Raw genomic sequence first — 24,103 nt, forward strand, 5'->3', positions numbered from 1 at the left:
CTCTTCAGTAATGAGATATGAGAAAAATCAAATTATTTGTCACATTACCAGACTAAAATTTCATAGTTTGGGCAGTTGACATGGCTTAGGTGGTAAAGGTCTTGCTACCAAGCCTGATGAACTGAGTCTGATCCCTTTGAACCAACTTGATAGAAAGAGAGAATTAACTCCCTCATGTTCACCATATAGGCACCATCCTGCACCACCATCACCCACCCATCCACATATAAATAAGAAAATGTAAACAAACTTTAAATTACAGCCTGTCACATTTTATTAAAAGTATTTTACTACGAATTTCCCCCAAAGGTTTTTCACTTGTATCAAAAACTATTAAACAATTATTATATTTCTCCAAATTAAATATGTAAAGTCTTATTACAGATACTTACATCATAGTACTTTTTGATGCAATGTCTAATGTCCATGATCAGTTTGTTGCTCAGCTGTACCATGAAGGTGAGTGGTGAAGCCTTACAATCAATATTACTGCAACGATACAAGCTGGGCTCCATATCAATTCCCTATAGAAAACAGGACAAACAAGTGTACAAAAGATTATTATCAGAAAGTATTTATGCTTAAAACTTTCATTTGTTTTCTTGGTGTCCAATACTATTAGAGGTGAGTTTTGAACCATACTTTATCCACTACTTATGGCTTAAGATCCCCTTTAGAAGTACATGGCATAAATTCTTGTTATCACAATGGAGTACAAAGTCAAAGGGAAAACCACAAACTCACTATTTTACATTCCATGCAAGACAGGCATTATGGATAAGGCAACTTCCCCACCAAAAATACCAGAGAAATCATGTTACCAAAAATAAACATTATTCTAGAGACACTGATCAAAACTTAACTTGCACTCATTCATTCCAAACTTGAAGACAAAGCAAAAGCCCTTACATGATATTAGTTTGCTGTTACTGCACCAAGGGAATTTTAGGCAGAAAAATGTAAAATTTAAAATTAGCGCACTAAAAAAGCAATAAAGCAAACTATCACCAGATTGGAAAATCTAAAGTTTCTGTGCTTGAAAAGAACTGAAATATATATTGGGAAAGAAGGTTTCAATAAGAATATACATTTGAACGAGTAACTATTAACAGTTGGAGAACATTTTATTATGTTGTAATTTGTTTTAAACAAAGACAAAACAAAAATAAGATATAGGAAAACTGTTGGGGTTTCTGGAGCATTTGTTTTCTTAAATATCTTGGTTGGTTTCCTGCTCCAATCTGGTGCATAACCCTACCCCGACAAGCTAAGCAATTCCAGGTGGAAGAGATTTCCGAGCTTGACATCGGCTCTTCCACAGTTAGCCCATCTGCAAGTCGTCAAGCCTCCATGCAATTAACTATCTTATTTACAGCTGTAATGAAGCAAAACTCAAGGATTTAGCAAGTATTGCTGATATGTGTCTGCCTCTTCCTTGCACTTGCTTCCAAAAGCTGCTTTGTTTTGATTCAAAAAAATGCAAAACATCTGCTGTTTGTCCAAATTAACTTAAAATAATTACTTTTAATTTAGATAAAAGATGTATTTTCTTTCAGTTTCAAGGTTTCAGAGTTCTGCTGCCTACTCATTTGCCAATGGCTAGCACACTTATAACACTGCAGTAAAATGAAATGAATTGGCTGAGTTTCAAGTTCCGATCCAAGGTCAATGATACATTTTTTGGCAGTACTTCTTGACAAGAATGTCTCCTTGTGATTTTTTTTTAATGTCTGATATGGAAAGACCACAGAAAAGATAGTAAGAGTACCTTTGGGAAAAAACAAGGTGAGAGGAACATGTAAAGACAAACAAAACTTTCCCAAAATGCCTAATTCTTGTTAACTTAAGATAAAGGAAATTATTGCTCTATCTAAATAAGTGGGGTTGGGAACAGGGAATACAGGTTACTAATTAAGGAGTTCCAATAAAAATATTTTGAGATAATTAGAATTTTTAAGAGATTCCATTTTAAAACTAAGGTCAAGCACTCTAGAAAGGCAAAAACAATTAAAGCATACTCAATTAAGCATGTCTCAGCAGAAATGAAGTTATAAAAGCAAAAGTCATGTAGCAAAAATTGTTTAAAGACAAAAATGCAACATCTAGGTTACCTTTATATACCATGAAGTGTAGGGGGAGGGCACTCTGAACTAGTTTCCAAACAAAATGAAAGACAGAAACAAAAAGGAATAACTAACCGAGCCTTCAAAGACATTATCATAAATATTCTCAGTTCCACATGTAGGACAAAGGCATTTGAATTTTTCACAGTCCTTGTATTTCTCCTCATCAGTCAGTTGTGCTGGTCCACCAAGTAGAGCATCATTCTCCTCATCTTTGTGATACTGATGAACTCTAAACTGAGTGGAGTCAAGCCCTACCAAGCAAAAAAAAAAAAAAAAAAAAAAACAGAAGTAGTCATTCAAAGAATTATAACCCAAAGTAAATTCTCACAAAAGAATAGTTTTCAAGTTCACACACACACACACACACACACACACACACACACACACACGTAAAACCAATTGAACTCAAGATCATAGGACAAATAGTTTTTATAAAAGATTATGAATCAAAAAATAACTCTAAAACTACAATGTAGAAACAAGTCACTGGACATACAGGTTCCAAAGCATTTCATAGATTTTTTTTAAGTTACACTTAAAAACTCAAATAATTTATTCACTGTTATTAAAAAAATACTCAAAGTGCAACCATTAAAAAGAAAAACAAAACAAAATTCCCATTAAAGAATATAGGTTCACTCTTTCAAATGCAGACACAATTGTAAACACTGATTTCACTGCAGTGGTAGATTTCATCTTCTCTCAATAGTTAACAGCATGTATGCTGCAGCCTACGTCAGTGGTTATAATTCAGTAGCAGCATCTGGAGAAAGTGCAACGTCTATTTTTCTATGTTTGCAATTCATACACTTAAAACATGTACAAAGGGATGGATCTACATAGTCCATAGGTCCACACACCCACAATAGCTTTGAAACTACATGTAATTTCTATATTTCATTTGAAACAATAAATCTATGCATGGTTTATATGATTTTGTTGCCACAAACTATTTAAAGAAACAAAACATTTTTACTAATTTAATTTTCCCCTGTTCAAACCCTGTCAAATTTTACTACTTGGATTTATATTTAAAATTCAAACTCCTATATTCTCTTTGGTCAGTCATCAAGTGACACATAGTAATTATAAACTTCTTGAGGAAAACGCTTTCAGAGTAGCAGGGTAGCAATCAAAGAACAGATGATTGAGATGTGGAGTCTCAGTTTTCTCACCCACAAAATGGAAGTGTCACCAGCCATATAGTTTTGAACTTGAAATGAGATAATAAAAGAAAAGCCCAGTTTAATGGTGCTTACTACATGTTAAACACTTAAAAAATTGCACTTGAATACAATACAAAATAGCAAATGGACACCATTTAATGCATACTGTACTCACATGAAACACATATTCACGCTACACATGAAATTAATAACTATGCTTCATAAAATTAAAAGTATTTCCTAATATGACAACATATAAGAAAATTAAATATTTTTTTCAGAATACATAGAATAAGTGATATGTTACTGTGATAATGGCACCTGCCCCATGTTAAGACGATCATTTTTAGTTTACAAATGATCTGCCTCCTAGAAAAACAATAGATAAGTAAAATATGGACAATACATGTCCTCATATTTAAAGAGGGCAGAGGAACTGAATATGAGAAACCACACTGAGAAGTGAGATCACTTGTTTTCTATAGTAACAGATAAATGTACCTTTTATTAATCTCTAGTTGTGAATACAAGAGGATATTCACAGAATGTGTTGATTAATCTGTAGTTATGAGAAAGCAGCTTTAACTTTTCTGACTGTATAATGATTAATCAATTTCCAATGACAATTTTAACTTTAAAGGAGGGGTGGAAGACAGGTGTTTTCTAAAAGGCAAGATCCTTAAATGCTCCCAAAACAAAGGAACAAAATCATGTTGGATTGTATATATACACAATTAACTAGGGGCTCTTCCCTAGGCCTCCTCTATCAGTCCTCTTTCACTTGGCACACCTGAGTACATGGAGGAGCAAACTGGTAGATAGCCAGCCAGCCCACCTGCCCGAGGGGTTAACCAAAAATGGATATGGTCTATCTTGGTACTTACAAAGGAACACCCAACACATGTCTGACAGCAAGAAAAAAAAAATCAAATCTTATGCAATATCTACTCTAAATGTTGACTTTCACAAATGACTATTATCTTCCCATAGCAGTAACTAGGCCATCTGGCCTAGTTAATTACTTCAGATTTATCCTCAAGCTGAACTCTTTCAGTCGAAGAAGCTTCAATCTTATATTCACTTAACTATGATTCTTGTTAATTTTTAAAAACAAAAAAAAGGAAAATAGAGTGCAATTAACTTTAAAGTATTAAGCATACAACAGGCTTGTACATGCTACTTCAATACAAAAACATCATTAACCAAGTGGTTTTCTTTGAAGAATTATGCATAAACAGGCAAACTGAAGAGGGCTTACATTTTTAAAGTAGACATATATACCATGTTCTAAAAAAGAAAAAGGATCAAAAATCCTTTTAGAAGACTTTAAAAACCCAAGGTGCAGCAAGTCCCAAACTTATTCAACACACAAAGTAATGTAACCAAATTCTCATGGAATATTTCCAAGTTTTAGTCAACTTGAAAGTTTTACTGCTTATACCAGAACTTATTAAGGCTGGCCTCAAACAGGAAAAAAGTATCTGGTGCTGCCACCTAGAGGTAGAGATTTTGAATTTTAAGACTGCAAAATAGACCTGCAGCATAAAATTCCCTTTGTGACAACCCAAAATTAAAACCTGTCAGAAATGGCGTTAAAGCACAATCTTTACCATCACACTTGCCCTGCCTGCATATATGTTCTGTAATTAATATTAAACTACTCACAGTGTGTAACCATAGGAAAGCTCAGCAAGAGATGTAAAACTGAATTCCAAATTCCTTACCTCTTCCACCGATAGCTTTCTCTGAACAATTGATTTAGAGAAACAAACTTAAAGCCCTGTTTGAGAAAGGAAACTTCCACTTCTACTAAACTGCTTTTAGTTGACTTGAATCATTGGGTCACACAGAAAATAAAGAAAGCAGTAACCTGAGTGGGTTTTGGAAAAGCAGTTATCTGGCAGAAGAACAGCTGTGATTTCCCCACAATAACCAGAGATGATGTGATGTGTGCTTTAATTCACTCCTGCAACTTGTAGTGATCAAGTCACTTGTGCTGAGATGGGAGGGACAGAAGAGGTAGTAGAAGGAAATTAAAATACTGTCATTTATAATTAGAAAATTTCTAGGATCTCACATTATTTTGGCAACAGGATCAAAGCTCTCAGTTTCAAAGGCATATTTATAGAAAGTAGCATCACAGGCACTGGGGTGGGTGAGTTTTAGCAGTACAGTTTTTACTTAATATCACCAGTTTTAATCATACAATGTAACATTTGACACAGAATTATTTTTTCAATTTTAAGCACTGCAGAATACTCCTATTCTTGGACTGTTAATTTATGTCCCTTCTCAAATATGTAATGTGTTCATAATTGAAGACATATGTTTATCTGAGAAGCATCATGACATACTTGTTTATTTCTCTTTTCTTCCAAAAATACAAGGTATCAATACAACTGAAAAACTGCAGCAAAGCCAGTTTCTTCCATACATTCATGCAAGTGGAAAAGGGAAAATCTATACAGATGAAATTCAAGTGAGAAAAGGAAGTAACTGTTATCCACAAACAGTTGTTTGTAATAAGAATCAGTTGAAATACTAGGGAAGCCAATTAATGGACTTATTGCCATTCTTTAATGAAAATTTATCTTAAGAAGTAATTCATTTTTCCTTTGTGTGAATACAGGCTTACATAACTGGATTTGCTAGAAAAAAATATATAAAATGCAAATTTAGTATTAAGGAAAATTTGTGAAAACTTAAAGGATCAATGCTCTCTCCATAAACAGCTGTGTATAAAAAATACCCAGTTTTATTTATAATAGTCCCAGATGAAAACTAGCTTAATGGATGTTAACAGTAGAATGACCTACCAGCAATACTAACTCAGCAATGAAAAAAATGGATACAAATACAAGCAACATGATAGAGTGAAAAAATATTACATGAAGTCAAAACAATTGAACATATCAAGCAAGTACATACTGTAGAAAACCATTTATATACAATTATAGACTAGGGAAACACACATATGGTGACAGAAATCAGATGAGTGTGGCTGTTGTGTAAGGGTTGACTAGGAAAGGGCAGAAAGAATGAAGTAATCTGCCGTGATGGAAATGTTCTAAAACTGATTTGTGGGCAATCTTAAGACTTTATATCCTTTCATGATAAAATATATAAGTCCTGAGACAGGTTGTGGCAGTGCACACCTTTAGTCCCAGCACTCAGAAGGCAGGGGCAAGTGGATCTCTGTGAGTTCGATGCCAGCTTGGTCTATAGAGTGAACCCTGTCACGAAAAACCAAAAAAAAAAAAAAAAAGTAAATTTTATTTATTTAAAAAAAAAAACATGTGGTCTAGGAGATATTCACAGTATGTTTCCAAGGGAATCATATTTAGAACATGTAAGAAATGCCTGAAAATCAATGAGAAAAATACAATTCAACAGGGGAGATGTTTAGCTGACCAAGAAACTTGGAGAAAGGCTCATCAATCATCAAATGTGAAGTAAAGCCACAATGGAAGGTATGACACTACATAAAATGAAGAAGAAAGAAAACACCAAATATTGGTAAGTACACAAAACATTCAAATACAGTTTGCATTGTGTTAAATTCACTTTAGACAATTTGAAGCAACGATGAAACTGAACTAACATGTATACAATGGCCTAGCAGTAGTACTAAGTACACACCCAACAGAAATAAATGACTATATTTAACAGAAGAGATGTGCAAGAATTCTTCAAATAGTGCTATACATAATTGCCAAAGGTGGGAACAACCCATAAACATACACACAGGATGTATTAATACAGTGTGGTGTAGGCATAGTCATACAATGAAACACTATGTAAAAATAACCGAAAGTACAATTACACAGATGAGTCTCAAAAACACAATACAGTGGAAGTAGTCAGACAGAAAGAATAAAGCCACAATTCATACAATGTCCCCCAAATAAGAAAAATTCTTCTGTGTTAGAAGCCATAATACCAATTTTCTGGTGGTGGAAGACCATCTTTGGGGGACAGAAGAGTAATAGATTGTTTCATGAACACAGTTCAGACTACACAGCTGTGTATTGATATGAAAATTCAACAAGCAGCTCAGTTCCTTTTTTTTTTCTCTATTTTCACTTAGGAGATGAGAAAGGTAAATACGAAATATTTCTTATTATTGACCTTATAGCTTGTCTTGAAGTCATGACTACATTCAAAGTACTTCTAGAAAAATGTATAAAACAACATCTGGAAAATACTATTAGCAAAACATAAAACAAATTGAAGTAAATATAAATGTGGCTAAGTTTTTACTGCAAGTAACAATTTACAGGATATATATAGGATAGAGGAATATGTTTAACGATACCACATCAATGCAATGAGCAAATGCAAGAGCCAAAAATATTTAACAATACAAAATCTTTAGCTTCTTTCATAAATAGTGATGATAAAACAATGATAAAAAAGAAATTTAACTATCACATAGACCTAGACTGGTTTCCAATTCAAATACTGAGCTTTAGAAAACAAAGCGCATTCACAATATGATCAGGAAAATGGGTAATGAAGTAAATGAATTGTGGGTTCTGTGTGTGTGTATGCGCGCGCGTAATGAGATGATAAAACTGTGGTTATGCTGAAAGGGAAACTGATGTCATCTGTAAATGCAAAAAAAAGCACTTATAGATGAAATAATAGGATTCACATCGCGGTAATTCAAGGAGGTAAAAAAGAAGAATAAGACTAGCCAGCCAGAATTGACAGGCCATGAAGGTGAGTGATGACTACTTCAAGGCTTACTTATATAGTTCTATTACAATACATATTAAATTTCCTCAGAAGTTTTAAAATACCATGAGACCAATTTAAAAATAAACAATTGACTGAACAAACTTCAGACAACTAGCTTCTAACACCAAAAATAGCTTCTCCATAACCAAGAGCTAGTTCCAGGACAGCCAGGGCCGTTATACAGAGAAAGCCTGTCTTGAAAAACAAGACAAAACAACAAAAACCAAACAAACTAGAGTTCTTTAGAGCTCAGTAGCATTATCTCAAAAGATTTCCATTCACAGCACTCACATGGTGGATTACAACCATCAATAGCTCCAGTTCTAGAGATCTGACACCCTTTTCAGTCTTCTGCAGGCAGCATTCATGCACATGCATGCACGTGCACACACAACACACATAAAATAAAATCGATTTTAATTGTAAAAGAAATAACAGATAAACTTTTAGATTATTTAAATACTGTTTTGGAAAAGATAGCTCCCAAAATCTCAACAGCAACAAATTCCTAATGGGCAACATTCATGACTTCAACTCAAAATGTTTTTAATGTCTTGATGCTACACCTGAGTATGAATTTTAAATTAATGAAATGTGCACAGGTTGAATATGCCTTATCTGAAACACTTGGGACCAGAAGTGGTTCAGAGTACAGATCTAAAATTTTAACATATTTGCATATACATAACAAGATTTCTTAGGGATAGAACCAGCCACAGTATAAACACAAAATTCTTTTACTTTCCATATGTCCTTGTATACCCATCTGAACCTAATAATTCTATGTAATACTTTCAATGTACCTGAATTTGACTATCACATGAGTACATGACCTGTCATATGAGAGTAGTTGTGGTATTTTCCATCCTATAAGTCAGTTTTTTTTTTGTAAAATTGAAGAAAAAGAGCAGGAACTACTAAATTATTCAAAGTAGCCAGGCGGTGGTGGCGCACGCCTTTAATCCTAGCACTCGGGAGGGAGAGGCAGGCGGATCTCTGTGAATTTGAGACCAGCCTGGTCTACAAGAGCTAGTTCCAGGACAGGCTCCAAAGCCACAGAGAAACCCTGTCTCGAAAAACCACACACACACAAAAAAATAATAAATTATTCAAAGTATGTGGTTAGGTATCATCACGCCAGTTAGTGCCAAAAGGCTTCTGATTGTGAAACATTTCAGATTAAGGATGCTCAATCCATAAACTAGTTCAGAAAAACCTTTAAAGAATAAAGTATCTTTATTCTTTAATTTAAGCATGAGAATAGATAGAATACTTTGTGCTAAATAGAATTTAGAAAATAAAATATCACAAATTAAATAACAGACTAATGATTGATTACCACTTCACAAACAAATACATTAATATATGGGGTAAAGGAAAACAGGCAGAATTCAAGGCTTCTATTTTAATAATTTCATTTTAATAAGCTATTAATTGTTTAACTTCTTTCTCTTTCTGATTTTGTACAAACTGTATTACTTTTAACAATAAAATAAGCTTCAACATTTGGCAGATAAGAGGAACTAACAATCTACTACTTTACCCTTTGCTGTCTTATTTATTCATATATATTTCATACAGTTTAGGTACCTTAGTATGATGAATTCAGTTCTCTTGTTTGCTATGTTTTATCTATTTTTCTATTAGCAACTTTTTTATAGTGCTGAGAGCAAATCTATGACCTTTTAAATGATAGCCAAATATTCTACCATAGAGTTATAACCACAACCATATTTTTTGTTTGTTTGTTTTGTTTTCTTAAGAAAGGAAATCCATGTAGGTTTGAGTAAGAATGGCCCTTACAGGCTCATATGTTGGAATACTTGGCCCCAGTTGGTGAAACTATTTGGAAAGGATAGGGAGATTTAGCCTTGAGGATTCAAAAGATTTGTACCATTCTCAATATGTTCTCTGCCTTCTGCTTGTAGATCAAGATGTGAGAACTCAGCTTCTGCTCCAGATGCCTGCCACCATGCCTCTGCTCTGCCATTATAGATTCTAATCTTTTCAAACTGAGGCCCAATTAAACTCTTTCTTTTATAAGTTGCCGTGGTCATGGTGTCTTATCACAGCAATAGAAAAGTAACCAAGAGAGGGTCTTATTACATATAATCCAGGCTGGCTTTAAACTTATGATTCTCCTGCCTTAGCTTCCAGAGTGGTAGGATTACAAAAGTATGGATCACACCCAGCCCAAGCAACACAGTTTTAAGTCATCTGGGGTACGCTAAATTTTATTATCTTTTTAAAAAGATAGGTCTAATGTAAACAATTTGATAAATCTTCATTTTTCTTCAGAATTTCTAAGTGTCAACCTACTCCAGTGATTTCCTGAACTGTTCTGGCCTGGTTCAAAGTTCTTAGAAGCTTCACTGTTTACATTATATAGCATACAGTATACAAGTTAGAGAGAGGAAACAGCATGGATGTACAAGCTGTGCAACTGATACCCTTATAGAGATACTACATCAATTCCCTCCAAGTGCTCAGAGAATAGAGGTAGTAGCTGAGATATCATGGGTAATTCCTATGGAGAAACTGGCACACAACCCATTTTCATAATGCCCTAAATATTTCAACATTCATAAATTCTTTCATGAAGACACCAGGTAGGTGTGCTCTTTGCTTTGCATAATTTTGATAACCTTTTATTCTACATCTTTTGGAAACAGGCTGTGATGTATATTAGATATCCTTACAACAGTGAAATCATCTAATCACTTGGCCTGAACTCAATTAAAAGAATGCATAGCTCCACCTCACCTTTGTATCCTTCACAAAGGATATGATGCTGGGCACAACAGGCCTAACATTAATTTGTTCAATGATTACAAAAGCAGATTAGACAGAGAACAGGAGTTATTGGATAATGAACTTGGGACAGAACCGCAGTATGTAAAAAGAGGATCATACCAGCTGTCAAGGTTTCCCTTAATGCACTACCATGCATTTGACATTAGCTTTTAAATTTTATTATTAACTATATGATAGAAAATGTAAAGCTTAAAATGATGGCCACATATAACTCTTGTAAGAGTTTAAACATGAAAAAAGACAAATCCTTTGACAAACTAATACTCGAGGCAACTGATAGTTGCACCATTGTTTTACTCTCAAGCAATGCACTTCATTCTATCCCCTCCATGCTATTTTTGCAGATATATCTATCACCTCTAGAGTGCCAAAAGCATTCCCAAATATTGCTTACCTACTATTTCATTTATTTGTAGAAAATAACTAGGCTTTGTCAATTGACAAAAACTAACTTCTGTAATATGAGTGGCATGCACCGTTTTATTTTATTTTTTGAGACATGATCTTGCTATGAAACCCAGAATGGCACAGAAAACCCAGCAATTCTTTTGTTCCTTCTTTCCCCGTGCTAGGATTTGCAGGCATGCTCCATCATGTCCAGCTAATAGCATTTTACAAAAGAGAACTTATGCTTTCAAATTTAACTCACGAACACAAGAGATTATGTTCATTCTGCCTTGTCTGAAATCAATATTTTCAGAATATAAATTCTCGATTCACATTCTTCAAATATCAGTAATTTCTCAGGACCCATAAGAAAAACGCCCAGAAAAACAATCCTTAATTTCTAGCACTGAATATAAAAAATGTACTTTATAGCTGTTGTAAAACTCATTGCTCATTGAAGGAAAAAATTAATATAATTCTAAGTACTATTATGCACAAAATAAAATTTACAGAAAGATAAAATTCTAGGATGAACTTTCCATTATCCTTCTCACTAGTCTGGTTTGCTAAGAACAGAAGACTATTTGGATGTTTAAGCACACAGTGAGTATTTCATCCACAGAATATAGAGACCTTTCATTAGAGCTAGAGAGAAAGAAAAACCTACAATCTGGAGAACAAAAGCTAAGAGTTCCAAGTTTTAGTGACCATGTTTCCCATAGGGTTATTGTATAAGAAGAGTAATACTATATATTTTTTCTATTCACAGATGAAAAAGAGTAAAATTTTATTTTCTTTAAGCTCAATAGCAATAATCTTGCATAGGTTTCTGAAAAAAAATGACATATATTTTATAGGGGGATAATAAGAACTATTAGTTATTAGAGAGAATAAATCGTTCTCTCTCAATTCAACAGGCTTATCCACTCACTCATTTAATAGACTATCCTCTTTCTCCTTTTTTTCCATTAAAATGGCTTTCTCATATAGAACACCTGGTCATGCAGCATGCCACCAGACAGAATTCAGGAAGCATCTTGATGGGAGAGAAATAAAAATAGAAAATTTCCAAAATGAAGCCACAGGATAAAACCAACACTTGATGCTTGCCTTTCATTTCAAGGAAAGTAGCATAAAGGCAGTAGAAAAGGAAAAAGGTAGCTGAAAAATATACTTGCTCTCAACAAAAGAGACTTAAAAATAAAAAATTCATGAACTTAATCATTTTCCTAAGAAACTATACCATTATTCCTGATTTCTTTGTACTAACTAAAAGGACAAAGTATCAAACTTCACTAAAGTTTCGACGCTGTTATACATTTCATTAATCAAAGATAAAAACTCCATTAAAAGCAAGAGAATTATTTTATGTCTGTGATTAGGCAGCTGGAGGGCTTGTATTTCATGTATACATTTGTACACTTCAACTTATTTAACAGTGTCAGTTCACTAACTGCAGTTTTTTACATAAAGAAAACAGATTTAGAATTTTGAAAATAAATTATAGTAATTTTATGCCTAGAGCTTGCACCTCTTTGAAACCCCTATAACCCCTACCACTCCCCTTACTTTGACACTACTTCCATATCCCCTCCCTATCCCTCACTAAAACCACAAACTACAAGAGAACCGCTAATGGGGGGCTCAAAGCCCCAAGTGAAAAGCCACCTTAATTTTTCATGTGGAATGAAGAAATAAAGGGTGCACAGTTCCTTAAGAGAGCAGAAGCAAATGCCTACTGAGATTTGCCTAGTGCATTTTAATGTTTCCCTCAGCTCCTAATGGTTGATACTTATTAATGCAGAACCCTACACAAAGAAAAAGCTATACTACTTAGTAGGGCTAGTAATGGAGAAGATGAGAGAAGAGGAGACACAGAAGAAGGGTGGCTATACAAGTAACAATTACACATATTATTGTTATATTAAAAAATTATCAAGAGGCCAAAAGGAAAAGTAGTTTGGAATGAGGGAATAGCAACAGTTTCTCCATGGTTCAAAATACAAGTATTCCATTGGCTTTAATAAGTTATACGGCATGAAGAAGGAGCTACTGAAGAACTGTGTTGACACTATCTCTGTTGTACCAAGAAAGCTTTCTGATAATGGAGTAGGAATGATGGATACATGATGGGACACATCCAAGACTGAAAGAGGTCCTGTATAGATTGAGATATGTCAATCACATGAAACCCCCAAAGATGGGACTCATTAAACTGCTAGTAGAGCTTTGCAAATAATTTACTTAAACCAGATTCATAAAACTGCCAGTTATGATAATGTATATTTAAGTAAACAAATAATAGCAAGTAATACTGTCAAAAAAAGTAAAAAAAAAAAAATCTAACCACTACAGACGCTTGAGTTCCATGGTAGAGAGAATTAATATAGCCAAGGCCCTGAATTCAAACCCCAGCATACAGAAAACAAATCTGCTCCTTGTGGTCTTAATTATGACCTTCAGAATGAAAAACAGTCCAGTTCACTCCCAATATAACCAGTCTTGACATACCAAGTGGGTCTCAGGCCTATTCACACAGAAAGGCTTCATGACCCTTTACTGTCCTATTTTGATAGAACTCTATGTTTTGCACTTCCTTCTGTTAACTAGCATTCATTATTTTTTTAGTATTATTTTTAATTAATTCATTTACTTTACATTCTAGCTGCAGTTCTCCCCCTCCTCTACTCCGAGTCTCTCCCCCAAACTCCATCAGTTACCATTCCCTCCCCCCAATCTACTCCTCCTGTGCTTCTATTTAGGAAAGGGCAAGCCTCCCACAAATATCAACAAAATATAACGTATCGAGTTCCCTTAAGACTAGACACTTCCCCATGGGCAAGGTGACCCAGTATGAGAGAAAGGGTCTCAAAAGCCAGCAAAAGAGTCAGAGACCATCCCTGCTTCTGCTGTTAGGAGTCCCACAAGAGGACCAACCTATACAACTGTAGCATATGTGCAGATCAGTCCAGTGCAGGCTCTCTGGTTCAGTTCAGTCTCTGTGAGCCCCTATGAGCCCAAGTTAGTTAATTCTGCAGGTTTTCTTGTGGTGTCCTTGACTCCTCTGATTCCTACAATCCTTTATCCCCCTCTTCTGCAGGATTTCCAAAGCTCAGCCTAATATTTGTCTGTGGGTCTGCATCTGCAACTATTTCTATCAGTTGCTGAATGAAGCCTCTTTGGTGACAATTAGACTAGGCACAAATCTGGTCACAAGGAGTGCAAACTGGTCCAGCCACTTTGGAAATCAATATGGTGGTTTTTCAGAAAACTGGGAATCAATCTACCACAAGACTAAGCTATACCACTCTTGGGCATATGTACAAAGGATGTTCAATCATACCAAAAGGACACTTGCTCAACTATGTTTATAGTAGTTTTATTCATAATAGCCAGAACCTGGAAACAACCTAGATGCCCCTCAAACAAGGAATGAATAAAGAAAATGTGATACATTTACACAAGGAAGAATTACTTAGCTGTTAAAAAACAATGACATCGTGACAAATGGATAGAACTAGAAGAGATTTAGTGAGTGGACTGTGGGCAGGTGGGAATGGGAGCACAAGAGATCAGGTTGCAAGGAATGGAGGGGGGAAAGAGTACTGAAAGAGACTACTGGAAAGGGGGGGCATTTCAGAGTCAGGTTAAAAACCTGGAAGAACGGAATCTCCCAGGAATCTATACAGCTAAGACCAAGAAATGGGGGATATATAGCCTAAAATGGTATTCATTCTTAAGATGGAGCTTTCCCATCTTCCCTCCATTTCAGTTCCCAGTCACTGGAAAACTCAAAACAAAACAAAACAAAACACACAACAGGAAAGTCTGCCTTTGGATCAAGTTACTTATTATATAACAAATGGAAAAACAGAGAGAACTAATAAAAACTGGATTAGCTTTGAGGTTTCAGTGAGAAATGTGGAGGCACAAAGTGAAGTTGAGAGGAAGGTGAAGCTCCTCATGCTTGCATATCCATATCGTCTCTCATCTGTAAAGAACATCTTTTACAGGCTCTTAGAGCCATGCTATTTATCACTAAGAAGCAAATTTAACATAGTGGTCAGGAGAAGCTTCAGTGTCACATAGTGCTTAGTTAAAAACCAACTATAGCCCTATACTTAGCAAGTTATATGATCAAACTATCAGCTACTTCACATAAGCTTCCTCCTCTGTAAAATGAAGCTTCAATGTACCTATATGAAGCTGTCACAAAAGCTGAATAAGATGTGGCAAGTACTTATCACAGCAAACAGAGTAAGCACTCAATGTATAAAAGAAAAAAAATGAGGCTAAAAAATCATGCATTTATAGTCTCCTCCTCCCAGCTGAGGATTTATAAACATCATCAAATACAACTCAACTTGGAGAATACATTATATGATTATTTTGGTAGCAGAATTTTATCTTCCTAATTATGTTTTGCTTAGGCAAATGTCAAAAATGAGTTTCCACTTCCAGATCAGACACTGATGGGATAGTAAGATGGGGGTGGAGGGGTTGATCTCAGAAACACACTCAACAGGGGCAGGATGGAATATATGTGATTTGATAATGAGCTTTGGAAAATCCAATGACATGCCACAAAGACATACTGAGTACTACCTATGCATAAATCCTATGGACTGAAGGAAGATGGACATATTTACACAGAAGCCTGAAATTAGGGTGGCAGGTGGCTATACCACCATGTGCTGAGCACTCCCTCTGCCTCAAGCCCTGTGCTGAGCATCACACATACATCTTATCTCTCTCAGAGCAATTACAGTCTATTACTCACAAAATAAATCAATGTACAGAACAAGATGCAGAGGCTTGTTAATATCAAAACTAGCATTTAAACCAGGTCCCAGTGATGCCAACATTCTGTTCAAGCTAGACATTTTAGTTAAAGTCAGAGAAGACTTTTGCAAGAAAATGAGCGACACATTATTTAGAGAATGCACAGGTTGGAGTTAGAAAACTAGTCTGAAACTGTCAAAGCTAAAGTCTATGAGATGTCAGCAGCATTAGTAGACTTGATTTATGGAAAATGTGGTACCATCTAAGGACTTTATTCAGGAGTACTTTAAAAACATTCAGCCTTGCTTGTGACAGAATAAAGCAGGGACCTTACTTAAAAGCAACATAACTATGCTCTGGTCACTTGGAAGTGAAATGAGGGATGTTTAAAAAAAACATTTTAAAGCAAAGATGGCAATAATAATGACATAGTAAAGGGTGAAACTGAAATAAAAATCAAAGAGACATTAAGGTCTCAAGGTTAGCTGTTACCTCCTGGGATGATGATAAACTAGGAAACAGTTAATTCCTATAGAATAACAGTGAGTCTTATTTTAGAAGAATATAAAGTAAAAACTAAATATTACAAAGTCACGTTTTCTCATTTTATAACAAAATACCTTTAGACGAACAAGATGGCTAAAAAATGCAAAATATCATTAACCTCCTTAATAATGGAAGGTCACTAATTAGACCTTTAAAATTTTAAGTCCAATGGCCATATTGATACCTAAACTTCTTTCTCCCTCTGCACCTACGTAGTGAGTACACATGTCGAGCAGGCAGATTTCCACAGATTGCTATGTATATGTGGAGTTCACATTCTAATGGGAGATAGGAACTAAACAATTGTAAAAATTAAGAAACAAAGACGTAATGCCAAAATCCTGAATCTACAAGCAGGAATCCTAACGGTTACAAGAGGACTAAGCATATCATGACTTTTTTTATGAGAGTTCCCACATGTTTGAGACACTTACCTAGCCACAATGCAATGAGCACAGAATCAATTCCATCTATGGGTTCACAGATCCGAGCCACGACAGGGTGGATCTGCTGGGCCAAGTAGTATTGGGTGTCGATGACTAAATTGTCCTGTTTCTGCAGCTGCTCAGGTGCATAGGCCCTCTGAGTTGCAGGGAGGTTTGACCCATCCTAACAGAAAACACAGTGTAAGTAAAATGGTGAGCAAAGCAATAATCACACATACACTTGCTTAATCAAATAGAGGGACAACAGTTTAAATTTTATGTGTTCAGTTCCAAACACCAATAAATGGTACCCTATTGAAAATCTCACATGTATCTTAGAATAGGAAGCCCAAGAACTTCTCGGCCTCAATCTTATCCATTGCCCGAGAATGTAAATCCAGTGTCTTGTGTTCTTTGCTGGCAGAATATGGAACCAGTAAGTAAGATGTCACTAGCTAGATTATATAATTCTACCTGTCATGACATAAAAACACATTGCAAGTGACTCGTGACAATTAGTCTACTGAGAAAGGCTTTTAGAGGCACAATAATAAAAGAATAGCATGTCTTTTATTCTGTTAATACAGTAACTTCCAGCCACAATTCCAGCCATAGAAGCATGTTAGCACCCAACTTTGCCCCAAATGAGCAAGTGGGAAAGCTCAAGAACTAAACCCCAGTAGAAACAAGGCATATATGCAAGACATAAGACAGAACAGTAATAATAATGCACAATCCTAGTAGGATGGCTAACTTTCATTGTTAGTTGACTGGGCTAAGATATACTTTGAGTTTTAATCAAACAACCTTCTGAGCATGTCTGGAAGAGTGTTTCCAGAGATAATTAACTGAGGTGGAGAAAACGAGCCCTGAAAGTAAGCATTACCATGCATTGTGCTGAGGTTCCAAAATGAATAAAAAGGGAAAAAGGAGAAAGCCAGCAGAGCATCTGCCCAGCGTCTCCCATTTTCTGCTTCTTAGTCCTACTAAAATACAAATACCTTCACAAGCTGGTCCCACTGCCATGCCTTTCCCACTGTGATAAACATATATTCTTTCCAACTTTGTGTCAAAATAAATCCTTTGTCCTTTGTTTCTTTCAGGTATTTTATCATAGGAACAAGAAAAGTAACTGATCTACCTTGAAAGCAGCAGTGCTCAAAAGTCAAATATCTGACCAGAGGAAGGGCTATTTACTCTCCACTGTTAAGCTGGCTCCTCCTCAAGCAAATGAAGGTGGGTTAGAGAGACTCTTTTCAAGAGCTATTTCTTTTTTACATTATAAAATTAAAGTTGTGAGATTCTATGTAACTAACCCACATGCAGCTCTATGGAGATGTCACTGTCATCTGTGAATCAAAAAGTCACCATTCTACTAGACCAACATCCAATGACTCACTCCACTCTTGCTCTTGACCGAAACAACAGAATTTAATATTCAGACTAGTAAATTATAACTATTCACAGGGCTCAGCTGCTCTGCAGAATTGATTATAATGTGAATCCTATTCTTTCACTCATGCCACAATCAGTCTCTTCTCAGCTCAGCATCTAGCTCAAAGTTGAGGCAACCTCCCATATCACAGTCTTTCCCAGAGACCCAAACCAGGACGTTGTCTCTCAGGTTATGTTCCCAATAGAAGGTATCTGTCTTTCAACTACATTCTGTCTGGTCTAAGGCATAATAAAATACCTAGAAAGAAAGCAACCCTCACGTTAAAATTTGTTTGTCCCACATTTCACAACTAAGTAAAGAAAAAATTAGAATTAATCAGGCTTAAGCAATGAATGCCCTTTAATAAACTAGAATTTTAAGGTGACAATAAGGCAACAGTTGCTAGCTAAGAGTTTGAAAACAAACCACTGGTCTGTGTCTTCCTATACTTAGACTGCCTTTTAGTACCAGAAATCTGGTCAGCCTATAGAAGTGTATTTTTTGATCAGTTTAATCTTTATTTTTTGTTGCTGTTGAGGCTGATCTTATGTTGCCCTAGGAAGGCTTCTAGCTCAGAGGACCTGAACTACTACTGACCTTCCTCTTTCCCCCTTCCTCCCATCCTCCCTCCCTCCCTCCCTCTCTCTCCCCCTTCCAAGAGCTGAGTTTACAGGCATGCGCCACAATACCCAGAAAATTCTCTCATTTTCAAATCATGAATTAAAGTCAAAATTGGAGAAGCAAAGAGTTTTAAAGGCACTGGTGGATTGAACGGAAGAGGTAAAGTGCTTGCCTAGCATTAGCATGCACATGGTCCTAAGTTCTATCCCAAGAACTAGAAAACAAATGCAACCAAGTTGCTTGAGTTACTTTCTAGCATGTCACTAAAAGTTCTCATAAAGGAATATTTGTACATTTAAAGAGCAGTTGAAAATTTCTGAGCATACTTTCTACTTAAGGCATTTTAACTCTAAATAGCTTGTAGCTAATAGTAACCCCAACATATGTCCAACTGTATTTTTAAAATCTAAGCTCAAAAACAACACAACTGGTTAGATAATAGTTTTCCAACATGTGCTGGGAAAACATCTAGGCTTACCCAAGACATTACTCAAAGATCTAGTCCTTAAACTGAACAAGATTTCAAGAACATGTGACATACACCGTTTAAGAACGAATAAGGACGGAAGATTGGTCTTTCTTGAGGTGCCAATGTAGCAATTCATAAATTTTAGGGATAATCAGATGCTCTAAGTTAACCATTGTTTGTGAGAAAATAATGGGGGAAAATTTAAATGGTTGATGGGAAGGGGGGATCTCAAAGATATACCCTACAAAAATTATGACTAATGAAAACTAAGTAACTACAGGTGTAAAATTAGTAGACAAGAGGCTGAGGAGATGGCTCAGCAGTTAAGAGCACTTACTACTCTTGCAAAGGATTGAGTGCTTTAGTTCCCAGCACCTACATGGCAGCTCCCAGTAGTCTGTAACTACAGCTCCAGGGGAACTGATGCCAGTTTCTAGGTTCCATAGGCACCAAGTACACAAGTGTTGCAAAACATACATGCAGGCAAAATACTCATACACAATTTTAAAAATTAAACTTTATCCATATTATACAATATTCTACACATAAAATATTCTATAAAACCGAACTTGTTCACCATCCAGGGATATAACAAGCAAGTTAAGTTCAACAACTCTGCAAATTATTCTCAGCAAAACAATTCTCCTCATTCCCTATCCCCCCACCCCAAAAGGAGGGAATGGAAGATAAAGGGTGTGAAAATGCAGAGCCTGAGTTAATACCTGTGACATGATTCATACTTAGGCATTATATATAGAGCCATGGAACTCGACAACCAATCATCGATTCAGCTACATTTTTTTTTTTACAGAAAAACTGACTACTTCAGTGGTATTATAGCAAATACTGAGACTATTTCCAAATTAAGTTGTAGGAAGGAACTACATTCACTGATCAGAAATAATTAGGAGAGTTGTCAAAAAACAACTGATAAGGAAGGAGAGAGTTGGATTCTCAGCACTTGGATGTAGGGTGTTTTTGCTTTTTGAACTGTATTTACTGTATTGACTATTGGATACTCCAGTTTAAGATGCAGTGAGTTCTACGATATTTTCTGATGTTCTTGAGATTTCCTGAAGTAAGACACATGCAAGTTACACAACTATTTATATTAAAAAATTCTCACTTTGTCTATTCTATATTAATAAAATAACATTAGAAAATTAAAAAAAAAACCGAACTTGTTTGAAAGACAAGCTGTTCTTAGAAGACAACTTGGCTTAGGGCAGCAAACAATCTTCTTAGAAACTTGTCACCATACATTATCAAAAATTCATTCTAAATGTTATGCTATAAAACTAGAAAGAAAAAGAGGCAGGCAGATTTGGCCAATAAACATGATGAAAGGTGCAAGTGTTCCACTGAGGGCAACAATGGCAAATTAAAGTCCTATGCCCTTTCTCAGAATATGACATGGAAAATAAGCTCATAAAACCAAATATAACTTGTATTTTAAAAAGAAGGAACAACATTAGTGGGTGGGAAAATGTTTAAGTCACATTATATTATACTACATTAGCATCAGCATTTTAAGGACATAAAATAATCAAAATAAGAATAAGAGCAAATATTTTGACATTAAGGAATACAAGTTTGACTTTTAGATATATCTATCATGCTATTTTATACATCAACAAATACCTCCATTTCAGTTTTAAACAAAATACTGTTTTAAAAAAACTGTCTAGATTTTATCATTAGATGTTATTTCACTAAACCTGTAATATTTTTCAAAATTGTAAGCTACCGTCTGCTCCTGTTATTAATAAACTAGAATCTTGTCCATGTATGTGAAGACCTAAGTGAAAAAAAGGTCTATTTACCAAAATCTTTATTTGCATAATTTGAAAATTGTTTTTTGAAACGAGACTTGTCAGAAGCAATATGCAAAGCACATTAAGGATTTGAGCAAGCCAGACATTTATGGAAATATTTTCCTGCAGGAATTGGCTTTCTCTAACAGTTCTTAATCAAGGGTAACCCTAGGAGGGAGATAGAGTCAAGTGCTGATGCCTGTCCATGTACTTACCATTGTTATGTACATCATCTACAGTATGTGGCAGACATTACATTAGTAGACTAGCTTTTGATTTTCATAAGGTTCTATGCATTATAAATCAAGCTGGCTGTATTTTAGCAAAGGGCAATTGTATAGGTATGAATTTTAAAGTTTATCTAAAGATTTTACTGGAATAATGTAGTATTGCTCTTATTGTTTTAGTTAGGGTTTTATTGCTGTGAAGAGACACCTTGACCATAGAGACTCTTATAAAAAAACATTTAATTGGGGCTGGCTTACAGTTTCAGAGATTTAGTCAATTAACATCATGGCAGGAAGCATGGCAGTATGCTGGAAAATTCTACATCTTGATCCACAAGCAACAAAATCATCTTTGTCCCACACTTGGCATAGCTTGAGCATATATGTGACCTCAAAGTCGACTTCCACAGTGACACACTTCTTCCAACAAGGCCATACCTAGTTCAACAAGGTCACACTACCTAATAGAGTCTAATAGGGTGAAGCGCTAAAACACATGGTTCTGGGGGGGGGGGGGGGGGCGGTCGTATCTATTCAAACCACCACATTAATGTAAAAGAAAGAATCTTATTCAAATGAGTTATGTGATGGGGTAAGTAGACCATACAATAGTAATTTTAAAGAACTTGAGACAGGCTTACAACTGACATACAGAGAAAAGATTGGGTTTTCTATCTTCCAACTGAAGTCAAGTACTTTCAGAGGAAAAAAAAAATCCTGATTTCCTTCTCTGCCATACTTTCCTCTTTACCCTGCTAGGGACAGACCATTCTCAAACAAACTAGTTATCAGTTTTAAAGTATGTTGAGAAAGCATACAGTTTCCTTAGAGGTGTTTTACAAAATAGGGAGAAAGAAAATATGGGAAGGAAAGAGGCTGTAGGAAGAGAGAGGTAAAGTTAAGTCTTTGTGCCTTCCAACTTTCTCCATATATCTATGCATTTCATATTTTTAAGTAATATTTTGATAAGCTAGGAGGAAAAACCACTTACTTTATTATTCCATTCACTGACCTTTCTTATTAAAATTGTCAGAAAAGGAATGATTAAAAACAACAACAAAAAGCTACTACAGTTGCTAGATATATCACCGAAAGTACACATACTATTTTATTTTCTCTTTTTGCAGTGTTGAGGATCAAAGCCAGGGCATCACACACATTAAGCAGGTATTCAACCACTAAGCTACAACCCCAGCCTATGACATAATTTCAGGAAGGTAATTTACAGCTGAAGAACTAAACTGAATGCTGAGAGGAAGAAGGTGGAGTCAGAGAGACTACATCTAGCTCCACAGGAGACAGAGACCAGAACTTTAGCTGGTGAGCCACAGCCATGTGGTGATACACAGATTATTAGAAATGGGTTAAATTAATATGTAAGAGTTAACCAATAAGAAGCTAGAGTCTATATGCCAAGCAGTGATTTAATTAATACAGTTTCTGTGTGATTACTTCTGGGCTAAGCAGCCAGGGACCAACAAGCGGCCCTCCAAACTACAACTGTAATAAGACAGTCTAATAAAAAAATCTCAATGACTTTCAAAAGCTACTTTGAATTTTTTAGTGGAACTTGTAATGAAACATTATAAAATTCTTTTTTAAAGATTTGAAAGCTAGTTAAACTAAACCATCTCTCTATGGGACCAGTTATTCAGAGAACTACTACTAAGTAAGATACTATGGCAATCCAGATTTGACTCAAGGCTGTGGGATAATGCTCTTGCACACTGTAAAGATTTATCACTTATTGGTTTAATAAAACACTGACTGGTCAGTAGCCAGGCAGGAAGTATAGGTGGGGCAATCAAACTAGGAGAATTTTGGGAAAAGGGAAAGCAGAGAGACAGTCACCAGCCAGATGCAGAGGAAGCAAGATGAGAATGTCTTACTGAGAAAAGGTAACAAGCCACATGGTTAAACATATACAAGAATTATGGGATAACTTAAGTTGTAAGACATAGTTAATAATAAGCTTGAGCTAATAAGCCAAACAGTTTATCATCAGTATATAAGCCTCTGTGTTTCTTTGAGACTGAATGGCTGCAGGTCCAGGTAGAACAGAAACTTTTGCCTACAACTCAAGATTCCTGTATAAAGACCAGGGGTTTATGTTCATGTGTGCACCTGTGTGGAGGATAGGTCAACATCAGGTAACTTGCTCTATTACCCTCTACCTTATGTTTTCTGTGTACGGGTGTTTTGCTTATATGCATGTCTGCGCTACCTATACCTGGTGCCTGTGGAGGCCAGAAGAGGGTATAGGATTCCCTGGGAATGGACTTAAAAGCAGTTGTAAGTAAGCTACCATATAGGTGCTGTAAATTGAATCCAGATCCTCTGGAGCAGAAGCCAATGCTCTTAACTGCTGATTAAGTTCTCCAGTAGCCTATATTACATTTCTAAAACAATGAATGCCAGCAAGCTCTGAGTATCTGCATGCCCCCACCTTCCAGCACTACAGTTATAAGCACAAGCCACTATACCTGCCTTTTTATTTGAGTGCTGGGAATCTGATCTCAGGTCCTCACTCTTGTATTGAGCTATCTTCCCA

At 35.6% G+C, this 24,103-nt stretch overlaps 1 protein-coding gene across 2 annotated transcripts in view; it reads right to left on the reverse strand.

Moving 5' to 3' along the window:
• LOC121445598 (DNA polymerase alpha catalytic subunit-like) overlaps positions 1-24,103 on the reverse strand; it is a 198,741-nt gene that overhangs the window by 164,394 nt on the left and 10,244 nt on the right. For both annotated transcript variants that reach the window (XM_041647745.1, XM_041647744.1), the window contains exons 6-8: positions 16,996-17,170; positions 2,199-2,377; positions 393-524 (exon numbers count right to left, since the gene is read on the reverse strand). In XM_041647745.1, the coding sequence (XP_041503679.1) occupies positions 393-524; positions 2,199-2,377; positions 16,996-17,170 (486 nt within the window). The remainder of the gene's footprint in view (positions 1-392; positions 525-2,198; positions 2,378-16,995; positions 17,171-24,103) is intronic.

Source organism: Microtus oregoni, unplaced genomic scaffold (genome assembly GCF_018167655.1).
Source record: "Microtus oregoni isolate MIOR12 unplaced genomic scaffold, Mior012 000221F_ref0000299, whole genome shotgun sequence".
Classification (NCBI taxonomy): Eukaryota; Metazoa; Chordata; class Mammalia; order Rodentia; family Cricetidae; genus Microtus; species Microtus oregoni.